The sequence below is a fragment of the Erpetoichthys calabaricus genome, chromosome 1 (genome assembly GCF_900747795.2).
Source record: "Erpetoichthys calabaricus chromosome 1, fErpCal1.3, whole genome shotgun sequence".
Lineage (NCBI taxonomy): Eukaryota > Metazoa > Chordata > Cladistia > Polypteriformes > Polypteridae > Erpetoichthys > Erpetoichthys calabaricus.
The window spans coordinates 126,280,751-126,295,321 of NC_041394.2; the positions used below are offsets into that span (position 1 = coordinate 126,280,751).

At 35.7% G+C, this 14,571-nt stretch overlaps 1 protein-coding gene across 1 annotated transcript in view; it reads right to left on the reverse strand.

The window, feature by feature from the left end:
- Positions 1-1,052: 1,052 nt before the first annotated feature.
- slc25a37 (solute carrier family 25 member 37) overlaps positions 1,053-14,571 on the reverse strand; it is a 40,774-nt gene continuing 27,255 nt past the window's right edge. The window contains exons 3-4 of the mRNA XM_028806041.2: positions 10,518-10,574; positions 1,053-3,924 (exon numbers count right to left, since the gene is read on the reverse strand). Of these exons, the coding sequence (XP_028661874.1) occupies positions 3,401-3,924; positions 10,518-10,574 (581 nt within the window). The 3' untranslated portion in view covers positions 1,053-3,400. The remainder of the gene's footprint in view (positions 3,925-10,517; positions 10,575-14,571) is intronic.

Genomic DNA, 14,571 nt, shown 5'->3' on the forward strand with positions numbered 1-14,571 from the left:
TTAAACATAAAAACTGGACATATTTGAGCTGAACATGTTATGAAAGTTACAACCAAGTATTCTAATTGTTTAGGTCACCAGGGATTTAAAAATTTGACTCTATGAACAAGTGATAATGACACTGTGGCGTACAAACCCTCAAAGTATAGAGCAATACTGAATAGGATCAACAAATATGAGTGGTCAAACAAAATACTATCAAATAGAGTCTATAAAGGGGACTTGTCAGATTAAACAGAATGTTCTGTGAAAGAGGCCATTCCTGAAGAGCGTTAATTTTTAACTTTTTAAAAATATACACCATATTCACCTTTTGTTCCAAATTAAAATGTCATGCTGTTAATGTGATTAAAAAAAATCTTCTCAGCTCTATACTTCAATCTCATATACATTTTACTCTTACTTATTTTTGGAAATGTAAACATTTTAGAATGCATCCAATACTAAGTATGTTAACTTGAAATATTTAATGGCAATTAATAATTGTAAGGTCATGTGACATAAATACACTGCATTGCTAACATCCCAATATATACATTTTGACAGAAATGTCTTATAGATGTTACCTCAAAACTATCTTACATAAAGTTAATTTTTTAAAATTTTAACTAACTAAAATTTAAATATACTATTCATAAGCACATTTCTATTCATACACATACCATATGTATTCAAAACAGCATTTTAGGTCAGCAACAAAAAACTGTTACCCAGTGATTTTTTTTTTTTACTTAGAAGAAACTAAACATGAATTTAGCATTTTGTTTAACAATTTGGTTAGCTCAGATTTCATTCAAGTTTAGTTGTGTATTCATGGGCAGATCTCTTCAAGACTCCAGTCTAAAATTATGATAAAGTCTTCCACTGTAAGTGCTTGTAGCCTACAATAAAAGTTGACCAAGACAATGAAAATACCAAATACAATTAACATTACTTGCTACATAATTTATCCTAGGGCTGTGCATACTTACATAGCATCCAAAAGTGCATGCATATACTCCTGCAAATGCAAAGAGGACAAAAAAAAACCCAGAAAAGACTCAAAAACAGAATTGCTAAATATAATTTATTAGAATCAACTGACACGTTTGTATAAAGCCTTTTGCATTTGACAATGACAAGGCTAATTACTATTCACCTCTTTTTTGCATGAGTTCAGTTTCCCATTTAATGCTTTTTATGCATAAAACTGCATTACTAAAAGTTCATATGAGAGCTGATCCAGTATAGACCAGGAATAGAACAACGTGGTGAAGGCCATTTAACACAGGAGAATCTACTTGTTAATGCACACATTTAAAGAATGGACACTTAGAGAAACACTGTTACTGTGAGTTTTTTTTACATAAAATAGTGGTCTTGTATTTGTAAACAACAGTTTAAGTTACACTTCCAAAAGTAAATTAGGAGAAATTCAATAAAAAAAAATGTAATAAAAATTCAATAAAAGTTGGTTCAATTTTGAACAATATACTACGTGTGTTTATTCCAAATTCTGATCTGTTATTCTTTACATGCAAATTACCAAGGGCATTTCAGAATTGATTTTTATACTTTAACAAAGTCTTTTGCTGACGGAGTCATAAAAATTTATAGGCATGACAAGCACATGTCCACTATCTAAAAACAGTAAAGTTCAGAAAATGACATGCATTGTTTTATATCTTTGAGAAAACAAAAAGAGAAAAGGAGAGAGAACTCAAAATGTGCACATTCCCTGCTGCAGAAAAAGAATTAACATTTCTCACAGTTCTCACACAGATACGCATACTGGTATGACTGTAACCTCTCTACTTAACACCATCACCTGAAAAGCTGGCTATACAAAGAAACAAATAAATTTTTGTTCTGATGTCTGTACTGGTTTAATGAGAATAAGCAAACATTCATTACTGGACAAAAAGTTACTATTATATCAAGCTCTCATGTAAACTATTCTTATGTCAAGCAGAAACAAACATTTCAACAGCTATTGTTTATGCAAATAGATTTGATACATTCACTGTCAGAGAGAAATACAATAGGCTATTTAAATAATAGCCTTTAAAAACACCTTTGAACAACAGCAAACCTATGTAAGTGCAATCTACCTTTGAATAAAAAAATTGAAGAAAAATTCTACCGAAAACATGGTTGAGTCATATTTTTAAATACTGCAGATGACTTTGTGGAGTTTTTCTTTTTTTATTTAAAGGTAGCTTAGTGACCCACTGACAGTGCAAAAGGTATACTTTGTCTAATTGAGCATTTGTATTTTTTCCAAGAGCTCAATAAGAGCTTCTTATATTAAAAAAAAAAAAAAAAAAAAGTAGTTGACATCCTCAAGACTGAATCAGGCCATAGTCATTATTAACAAAGTCTAATTTATTCTTCGGCACTTTAAAGCAGAAATTGAATTGGGGGCAAAGGGGTGATGTTTTTGTATAAAATGTGAGTGACCTACATGTAAGACAAACAAATTCCCCTGCCCTCTTTACAGATGTTCACTTTAATCCATAATAAAGAAAACTGGATAAATGTTGTGAGGTAAACGCATAAGATTGTCATTATTAATGGCTGTTAATTACAATAAAAATATTTATATTTTTAAATTTATATTTATAAGAAAATACATTGCCATAGTAACAAATATCAGACATGGTGAAGGCAATGTATTGAAATATAAAAGATACATTTCTGAAACAATAAAAAAATCTCTACATCTACTAACATAATTATTCTTGTGCAGACTTATACCTAACTACTGATACTACAAATAAAAAAAAAATAAAAACATTATGTAATATGTGTAGTTTTAAACAGAATAAAGACTTGTAAACTTGTGTAATGTACTTCCCTCTCAGAAAGCTTACTAGCTGTTAGGTATATAGTGCTGTGAAAGTTTTTGTAGTAGATACATGTTTTATACCTGAGCACATCTTTCTAGTTGTATATACTTCCTCATTCTTCACCTCCATTACAAAAGCAATTATAAAAACCAAAATGAAAATTTGGCATTAATTATATGGGAAAACACTAGCGAGTAGCAAAATAATATTAGCAGTACATCTCCATGTAAACATCCCAAATGTTCTCAAAGGCATTTAACTTTTGGTGTTACTTTCCACAGCAGCACATACAGTAACACAGTTTTAAGTCATTTTCTGAAAGTTAAAGGCAGTCAGTATCATTCACAGTAGTGTTAACACCACAGGTCTCCTACTTTTACATTATGCACCACAAAGTGCATAAAAACTACCATCATCTTCACAAGACAACCTTGTTTCTTGTGTTAAAAGAATGCATAGACGTGTAAGAAAGAATCAGAAATAAAGCTTCACAGTAGCTCCCATTGGAATCTTGAATAAAAAATGTGTCTAAGGAGTGCTGTTAATAGTTTCAAGTGTTCCTCAAAAGGTGCTCAAATAGAAGTGCCACTCTTTTCATTTTTACGTTTGGTAAGGAAGTATTTGAAGAACTCATAGACCGACCAAGAGATGGCAGTAGATGGCATCTGGTATATGATACGAGCCTGCATACCTTTGAAGAATGCTGGGACACCACCTATTTGATAAACTGTCCTAAAGGCATTAGCCATGCCAGAAAGGTGCCCGCTAATGTTGATGGAGGTTAGAGCCACATTCTCCTGTGTGTTAAGTAATGTTTTGCAAACATCCAAAGGTGTGGTTACTGCTGCTGCAACAGCTCCTGCCACTGCCCCCGAGATTATATGGGTGTGAGGCTGGTACTGCCGTCGAGGATTGAGCTGCTCTTGCATAAATTCATAGCTAATGAAATGCATGGCCTGGAATGGAATATTCATTGTCAGCTGGGTGGTGTAACTGCGGTAGAAGGCAGCCACTCCTTCTGTCCTCCGCACTGTTTGAATGCAGTCCCATGCACCTTTGTATGGAGAGTTGTACATCTGCATCCTCTGCTTTACCACTGGACAAAAAAAAGACGTATAATATATAAATTAAATGTAAAAACAAAACTGAACAATCACATGCACCTTTATACACAGAACTGTAGGCCACAGGCATTACTACTGGACAAAGCACACACAAACAAACATATAAAATGTAAAAATAAACTATGTGAAACAAGCATGCAAGTCCTTATTACACTTTAAAGTTTTTTATCACAATGAATAAAGACCAGACCATTTACATTGGAGGAGTTAAACTCAAATCCTGGAGGGCCACAGTGGATGCAGATTTTTATTCCAAAAACTTTCTCCTTTAGTGACTAATTATTAATGCCAATACAGCATATTATTTTACCTTCATTTTAATTGACTAGCATTTTAATTGTTTCATTTTTTCTTTAGCTAACAACCAAACAATGAGATGCAAAGTGTTCCAGCAAATGACCAAGCTAACTGTGATGCATTGGCGTCTTTTATACAATATCTGCCTCTGTAAAATATTTGAAAAGAAAAAAGTGATGATCTGAGAAATATTGATCTGCTGAAGTCAAGGAAAAAGAAAATCAGTTTTGTAAATGATTGGAGTGGCAGAATGAGATCATTAACAAGAAATGGAATTTAATGAGTTTCATTAATAGTTAAATAGAGGTTTGATTAAGAGTGAAAATGGTAGTCCTCTAGGATTGTTTGAGATTCTTGAGTTAGATGGCCATTTGTCTTGTTTTACATCTCTTTTATTACACTCCTGCTTTACATACAGGTAGTCCCCAGGTTATGGACATTCAACCTACGACTTACGAAAGAGGATGCAGCTGTGACGCATGCGCCTCAGTAACTGTCGCTCCGTCATCTTTGGCCTGGGGATGCAAGCGGTGGCTGGAGAGGGGCGATTTCGCTGCTCACGCAGTGTAGTGTCCCTCGGGTGGCTCCCGGAGGCAAGTGGTGACCCATGGTCCATAGTCACCGGGGCCACAGCTATCGCTCGTGTGCAGGGCGATGGTTCGCTGCCCGCCCACTACGCCGCCGCAGCTACTGCTCCTGACTGGACGCCAGGCTGGATGGAGTGGAGGGGGGTGTTTCACTGCCCGCCCAGTACACACGGCTGGTAATGCTGCAAGCGGTGACCCGGTTGTGGCTGAATGGGGCGGTGGGGGTAGCATTGCAGTGTACCTCGGATGGCTGCCTGATGAATTGGGGTTGGGCAATTCACTACCCGCCTTTGGCCGCACCATGTTCGTTCTCGGTGGGCAGACACTGCAGAGAGCATACTGTAGTGGAGGTGACTGTGAGGTAGGTTGGTGAAGAACCACCCCTCGCCACCCCCATTCATTCTCAATAGCAAGCCTGCTTGTACTGTTACGCACATAGCAGGAAGTTGTCTCTTGTCAGTACATCAGACGTGTTGACTGGTGCCTTCCTGCTGTGATAGTGTGTACTGTATAGCGCTGTGCAGAAGAGCTCATCTTAACCTTTTGTCTTCACCCTTCAAGAATGTCTCTGAAACACAAATCTGATGCAAGTGCTGGTGATACAGTAAAGAAGAGAAAAGCTATCACCATTGAAAATAAAGTAGAAATAATAAAAAGGTCAGAGAGAGGTGAAACTCCATCAGTCATTGGCAGAGCACTTGGTTACAGTCGGTCAATAATAGCATTTATTAAAATAATGTACCTGTTCCGACTTACATACAAATTCAACTTAAGTACAAACCTACACTCCCTATCTCGTATGTAACCTGGGGACTGTCTGTATTTGCTTGTTTTTTCCAGGGCTGCATGAAATAAAAATAAAAATGAACTATGCGAGCATACTGGGTAGGTATGGAACCAGGTTTACATCAAATAAAGGTGCTAGATTGCAAAAATCAGTATAACAAAGTAACAAAGCACTAGGCTACTATTAATGCACATATTAGTGTTCTAATCACCTTGCTTTGCTAGGAATTGTTTAACTATATAATTATGCATTATGGTCCTAATGTAGTGGGTTGTGAACATAACTTCTCTTTTTTTACTAGGGATATGAATTTTAAGCATTTAACCGTTTTAACATATGTAACAGGAAAAATACTTTAAATGTCATATGGCTCTTATGAAACACACACACACACAAAATAACTTCTTTTACCACTTCTATGTGGGGTGGATGTGCTTGATTAACTACTCTCCAAACAGCTTGGTCCTGCACTTCCTCACCAGTGAAGAACTTTTCCTTCAGATCTTTTTTTACTTTATCCATTCATCTCCGCTTTGGCCTCACTTGTTTTCTCTTCCCCTGTACTTTCATTCTCATCATTCTTTTGCCCATACATTCTTTGTCTCTCCTCTTCACATGCTCATACCACTTCAACCTACTTTCCTGTATTTTCTTAGATATTGCATTATTTATTAATTACAAAGCTAAAGAGTAAACTAAAAAGTGAGATTTAATTTTTAAGCCTGGCTGACTGGTTAACATTTTAATTCAAATGGTCAATCTTATACAGTCACTGAACATTTTTTTAGATTTAGCAGCGAGAGAAAAAAAAAAAAAGCATAGCTCGGAAAAATATGTACCCTAAGTTCTTGTCAATAAGCCGCGGCTTATCTAAGGAAAAAAGTTGTGAAAATGAAAAAATAGAATATCGGCTTATACATAAGTCCGGCTTATACATCCATCGCGGGGGTTGCGTTCCAGAGCCACCCGCGAAATAAGAATATCCGCGAAGTAGAAACCATATGTTTATATGGTTATTTTTATATTGTCATGCTTGGGTCACAGATTTGCGCAGAAACACAGGAGGTTGTAGAGAGACAGGAACGTTATTCAAACACTGCAAACAAACATTTGTCTCTTTTTCAAAAGTTTAAACTGTGCTCCATGACAAGACAGAGATGACAGTTCCGTCTCACAATTAAAAGAATGCAAACATATCTTCCTCTTCAAAGGAGTGAAGCAAACAAATCAATATGTCTGTTTGGCTTTTAAGTATGCGAAGCACCGCGGCACAAAGCTGTTGAAGGCGGCAGCTCACACCCCCTCCGTCAGGAGCAGACAAAGAGAGAGAGAGGGAGAGTTTGTTTTTCAGTCAAAAATCAATACGTGCCCTTCGAGCTTTTAAGTATGCAAAGCACTGTGCAGCATGTCTTTTCAGGAATCAGCTTTACAAAAGATAGCAACGTGAAGATAATCTTTCAGCATTTTTAGACGAGCGTCTGTATCGTCTAGGTGTGCAAACAGCCCCCCTGCTCAATCCCCATACGTCAGGATCACAGATAGTCAGCGCAAGAGAGACAGAAAAGTAAGCAATCTAGCTTCTCAGCCATCTGCCAATAGCGTCCCTTGTATGAAATCAACTGGGCAAACCAACTGAGGAAGCATGTACCAGAAATTAAAAGACCCATTGTCCGCAGAAATCCGCGATATATATTTAAATATGCTTACATATAAAATCACAATTTAAATGACCGCTATGCGCTCGTGTTGACTCGGCGACGCCCAGAGCAGAAAGAACGCGCTCCGGCCGCTCCAACCGCGCCATGCGGGGAGTGAGAGAGACGGCAATATCTCACACTCTCTCCCCCCTTAAAGAAATTAAATGGCCGCGAGTGAGACCACTGACCTCCCTCCCTTCTATTAGTTATAGGTTATAGTACGTTCGGCTTATCCATGAGTCCGGCTTATCTATGATACGATTTTATTTTAAAAATTCGTATGATTTTTGGTCTCCGGCTAATACATGAGTCCGGCTTATAGACAAGAACTTAGGGTATATTGTCTGGACTGTAACTGGCAAAACAGGCAGTGAAAAGTGTTCTTGGCTCCACTTTCTTTTTGATTAAGTCACTTTGTGCACATAAAAGAACCCTCTTCAACTGTAAAACGCAAACCTTTCCACTGTTTGTATATCCTGCTGTAGATATTTAGGTGGCATATTCAATTTTACTTGAGTGTCCTCTTGGTGTGAATATGGTATATGGCAGCTGTGAGTGTTTAAAGTGACCCACATTTTTTTCTGCACGTATTAAGCATCAATAATATTGTTCTCAAATTAACATTAGACTAATTGTGGCTTGTTACAGAATTACCTACTTTACCTATCTTTTGTGGTATGTCATGCTTTTTCAGTTTTTATTTGTTGGAGAATCAGATCAGCTCTTTATACTTTGCCTTTTTCCCTCCAATATCTTATTATGCATTTCTTGGTGGTATTGGCTCCACACTGAAACTGTGTATCCTAACAGATAAGAGTGTGTCTAATTTAGACACAGTCAGATCAGAACCTGAAAGTTAGTTTGCAGTAAGCCTTAACTACTTTATTCCAAAGCATAAGTTAACAATACGAATTTCAAGTAATTTTATTATACTAACCACATACTGTTAATATAAAATGGAAGGAAACATTTTACTATTATATTTTGGTAAATATTCTAAAGTCTTGTCAGGCAGGGAAAGTGTACCATTAATTCTAAACCTTAATTCGAAGGACTGAGAATGAACCCCTTCCATGTGTATTTACAAATTAGTTCAGCTGAGGTGAATTTATTTACTTATGTGTAATAAAATTCACTACATTGATAAAACAATATATTAGTCACAACTATCAGCTAGAGATTAGTGTATAAACCATCAACCCAGCATACCCCGGCAGCATTCAGCATGAGGTGAAATAGCTAAATTAAACTTCCATGCCTCTTTCAAACATTTATGCAACACACAGCTCCCTTCAATATCTTATATTCCAGAACATAACCAACATTAGAAAGAAAGAAAGAAAGAAAGAAAGAAAGAAAGAAAGAAAGAAAGAAAGAAAGAAAGAAAGAAAGAAAGAAAGAAAGAAAGAAAGAAAGGTTACTGGATTTTTGAGCACTTCATATTGATCCTTATAAATGTACAAGTAATGGGAAACAACAATGTCTCAAGCCAAATAATGTATTACAATTAACTTTTCAACACTGTCACGTTGCCTTGACTTCTTCATAAAATAACCATGCAAAGTGAGCCACAATAATCCTTTTATGGGATCCATGCCCTCCAAATTTCTGTAATAGGATGTAACATTAGGTGAAAGCTCTTGCCTAAAATGTAACTGAGGCAATTATCTAATGATGATGTAGTTCATTCCCTGGACACCTGTAATAATCTCTATTTACACATTACATTACAAATGCCAGCTGTTGCCAGTCAGTGTTTTCTTTACCATGATTGTGCAAAGCCATGCTTGACCTGCTTCTCTTGTGACTAGTTTTAAGTGACAGCAGAATGTTGTTTACTTGTACTGCTAACATAACAAAAATTTTGGTTTATCAAGAAACAGTGATCTAATGTATATTTCCCAAAGACACTTTCTGTGATTTAACTACACTTCAATTGCTTGATGCAAAATTTAATTCTTAAATTGGATATACTGCAGCCCACAAAACACAGTTAGACTCTGCAGTTCTCAAAGTGTACTCTTGAATTCTTTTCTACCACCTTCATCATCTTCCTCAGTGTTCTGGGCATCTACTGTAGATGCAGTTATATTGTCTGTCTGGTGAATTAATCAATATTTTGATGATTTGCATTCACTGTAAACAAAGAAATACTTCCATTCTTTATTTGTTTTCCTTGTCTGGATTGCAGAAAATCTCACTAGAATTTGGTACCAGGAGAGGATGCAAAAACAATGTCAGAAATATATAACCAAAAATGTTTTAGCAATACAGACAGCAATCAGCATTATACTGTATCTCTTTGATTAGATTTAGATTATTTATTTATAAAAGCACATTTAAAACAACAGAGGTTGCGCCAAAGTGCTGTACAAAAAAGCATTAAAATAAACACAATACAAACAATCATGCAAAAGAAGATTAAGAAAACAACCAATTGTAACATCAACCACAATCCTGTCATACACAATGAAAGACAGAATAAAACAAGTAGACTGTGGAAGGATAAACATTTGTGGAAAGTTGCATGACTTTCAGATTTTTTAAACGAATTAATAATCAAAATACAAATATATTGTGACTTGTAGAGCAGTACATGAAATATCTTTTGTTTCACCATAGTCCTACTAGCAGTGGCCCAGTTATATGTGGAGTAGTTACATCTTAACAATAAGTAGACTGGAGTGGCAGGACAACATCTGAGAAAAGACACAAAAACACTATGCTCTTTCAATTTGTCTGCATAAATGTATCTCTGCTCAAGGTTTTACTTAGTACTTATGCAATTTTTGCATAATGAAGGTTTTGTTTGTGCTGCTTTATTACTAGAATTCAGAAAGCAAGATTAGATTTACATGTAAGGTACAACATTCTGGCTAATAGACTGGTTACACTGAATCATTTAATAGCAGAAGGAAAGAAAGTGCCCTTAAAACAGGAAGACAATATCTAGAGTCTTGACAACAGAAACAAAGAAAAACATCTTAAAGGAGAAAGCCTACAGTAGCTAGTCATAGATTACAACAGCAATGGTTATGACAGAAATGAACAAAAATGAGAAGCAGATACTGAACTTTACCTCAGATTTTCTACAGTGGATAGACAGAAAGCACTTCATAAGGGTTAAGGGAAAGTAAAATACCATAAGACAAGACAGCAGTGGGAGAAAGGAAAATAAGAAATGTGTGCGAAGTTACCTTCAACAGGATTCATTACAGCGTCATGAAGCAAGGTGGCTATGCTTCCAGCAATTCCTAAAGAAAAAAGAAATTGAAAAACACATTCAAACACAGTAGTTAGTGTTCATATTTAATGCAGCTTTCCAGCTCGAAACTCAATTTCAATTCATTTTGCAAGTCACCTAACCTGCTCGATTGTTAAAGATACGGTAAATGTTTACAATTGTACTGTATCAAGAAATAAATTACTGTAAATTAATTTTGAGTCAAAATTCCATGCAAAATTCTGAGATGGGTCTGGCTGCAGATCTCCGCAGCTCCGTTATTCAGTACCTCCACTGGACAGCCAATTCGACTGCTGGTTTTTGTCTCTTGGTTTACTTGACTTAAGTTGGATAACCTTCACCCAACCAGGTGTTATCACTGACATATAATATAAAGTGACAAGCTCCTTAATGGACTGGAGCTCTGGAGGTCCGCAGCTAGAGTCTACTGAAAATTCTCTGCAAAATACACTTCAATAATAATTTCAATTCTGAATCTGCTTTTATACATTCAATATAGTTTCTAGCAGAACAAACAAACATACAGTACTGTGCAAAAGTTTTAGGCAGGTGTGAAAAAATACTGTAAACAAAGAATGCTTTCAGAAATATAAATAATGATTGTTTATTGTTATCAATTTACAAAATGCAAAGTGAGCGAACAAAAGAAAAATCTAAATCAAATCTATAGTTGGTGTTACTACCTTTTGCCTTCAAACCAGCATCAATTCTTATAGGTACACTTGCACAAAGTCAGGGATTTTGTAGGATTATAGTCAGGTGTATGATCAACCAATTATACCAAACAGGTGCTAATGATCATCAATGTCACACGTAGGTTGAAACACAGTAATTAACTGAAACAGAAACAGCTGTGTAGGAGGCTTAAAACTGGGTGAGGAACAGCCAAACTCTGCTACCAAGGTAAGGTTGTGGAAGACAGTTTCATGTCATGGCAAGATTGAGCACAGCACCAAGACACAAGGTAGTTATACTGCATCAGCAAGGTCTCTCCCAGACAAAGATTTCAAAGCAGACTGGGGTTTCAAGATGTGGTGTTCAAGCTCTTTTGAAGAAGCACAAAGAAACGGGTAACGTTGAGGATCACAGACGCAGTGGTCGGCCAAGGGAACTTAGTGCAGCAAATGAAAGACACATCAAGCTTATTACCCTTCGAAATCAGAAGATGTCCAGCAGTGCCATCAGCTCAGAACTGGCAGAAACCAGTGGGACCCAGGTACACCCATCTACTGTCCAGAGAAGTCTGGCCAGAAGTGGTCTTCATGGAAGAGTTGCAGCCAAAAAGCCATACCTCCAACGTGGAAACAAGGCCAAGCCCGAAAACATAGGAACTGGGGTGCAGAAAAATGGCAGCAGGTGCTCTGGACTGATGAGTCAAAATTTGAAATATTTGGCTGTAGCAAAAGGCAGTTTGTTCGTTGAAGGGCTAGAGAGCGGTACAATAATGAGTGTCTGCAGGCAACAGTGAAGCATGGTGAAGGTTCCTTGAACGTTTGGGGCTGCATTTCTGCAAATGGAGTTGGAGATTTGGTCAGGATTAATGGTGTTCTCAATGCTGAGAAATACAGGCAGATACTTATCCATCATGCAATACCATCAGGGAGGTGTACGATTGGCCCCAAATGTATTCTGCAGCAGGACAACGACCCCAAACATACAGCCAAAGTCATTAAGAACTATCTTCAGTGTAAAGAAGAACAAGAAGTCCTGGAAGTGATGTTATTGCCCCCACAGACCCCTGATCTCAACATCATCGAGTGTGTCTGGGATTAAATGAAGAGACAGAAGTATGTTAGGAAGCCTACATCCACAGAAGATCTGTGGTTTGTTCTCCAAGATGTTTGGAACAACCTACCAGCCGAGTTCCTTCAAAAACTGTGTGCAAGTATACCTAGAAGAATTGATGCTGTTTTGAAGGCAAAGGGTGGTCACACCAAATATTGATTTGATTTAGATTTCTCTTTTGTTCATTCACTGCATTTTGTTGATTGATGAAAATAAATGAGTAACACTTCCATTTTTGAAAGCATTCTTTGCTTACAGCATTTTTTCACACCTGCCTAAAACTTTTGCACAGTATTGTACATTATAAGGCTGTTATGAAACACAAAGAAAGACAGCTTACACAATTGTTTTACAACAAAAAAAGAAAAAATAATTTACCACTACAGGCTTCAAATTATCTAAGTTTCACATTTATTCATTTTTCACATTGTTCCACTAGCTCCCTCTGCTGATAAATGTATAATTAACATGCTTACATTAATCTTGCTTGAAGACCCTTCTTAAGACAAAAATTCATTCTAAGAATGATGACTTGTGAGTATTAAAAAGTACTAAAAGCAAATATCTCTGACATATATACAGAAAATTTGCCTCAACAAGGCAAATAAAGAAAGTTATAAGGTTCAGTGGTGAAATACATTAAAATTATTTATTCTCTTCACATATACTCAGTCTATTCTGTTAATTTTTTTTTCTGATTTAGCCCAGTGTATTACTTTACAACATTTATTACTGTACTACTCCCCATATAATACTGTATATACATATACACACACACACGCTCACTATAGGGAAACATTACCACAAGTAGAATTAGCTACACTACTAGGTCTAACAGAGGAATGTTTGCTGCATGTTGGAGACTGAGTTGAAGAAAACATCTGACTGTTGTGTGCATGCAATAAAAAAATGACTGAGAGAATGGGACTTCAATGCACACACAGAGAATGACAGATATCTGAAAAGGTGTGAATAAGAGAAAAGGCTTGACTGATATAAGTATTTCTGAGTAATAAATTATTACTGACTTTCTGTGCTAGTTGTGAAATGTTAATAAGGAACATGTTCAAACACAATGATCACTTTTGTACTTGTGGCCTTAGATAATAAAAGACAGGTTACAGATAAACATGTATAAACACAGGTGCTGAGCTGTCAAATGATTGTCACTTGTGGGTGAGCTTACTCTGAGAGAGGTGGTGCCAACTGTTTAGATACTATATATCACACACACACATATATATATATATATATATATATATATATATATATATATATATATATATATATATATTTTAATATTCTTTGCTAATATAGAAAATGCACAAAAGTTAATAGAGAATTCAAACTTTAAAAATTTAGATGGATCAGAAAGAAACTGTGCTGCAATTCAACAAAATAAGTTTGTTACCTGGGCAGAGGTACTTTGCATTAGTATCAATTAATGATACTCAAACTGAGAATATTTTGACTGATGCATCTGAACTTTATATTAAATCAAGGGTTATAGTACATGGTAGTATAATCATCTGCAGTAAAGAAAAGTATCAGGAGTGCTGTGCTTTTGTAATTTTAATACTAATCATCAACTTTGTTAACTTAAAAACATACATAAACTTTTAAAAATGACAATACCTAAAGTAAAACATAATTTATGTAACAGAAGGAGAAAAAAAACTATTAAACAAACTGTAAACTGTACTCAAAAATAAAGGTATAAAAGATAAAGAAAAGATCATATTCTGCAAATAAAATACCCATTCAACTCCTATAATAATAATAATGTCACAACAACAAACAATGAACTGAAAAACATTTAGAATACTACTCATTGTTAAAAACCAAATAATTGCTTGAAAATAGATATAATAAATAAAAAGGTAAGCTGTAAATATCTTTCTGAAAGCTTTACACTTTTCAGTGCAGTTCTTTCACTTGCAGATACCAGTCTGAAAGACTCTTGTCACCTAACAAAGACTCAAGGCACCACCTTGTGGATTTACTATAAATTAACTTTAAATTCTTATTTATCACTGACCTCTTGGTTGGTTCTGTTGCTGCTAGTGGAAAATGAGTAATTATAACAATAAAGCATACACTTTTTACATAATAAAAGTAATTTTCTTTCTAAGTAAACAATATAATTTACATATACAAAGATATGTAAATATAAAAGGTATTCTTAACATACCCATTTAATGTAAAAAATGCAAATACAAGAT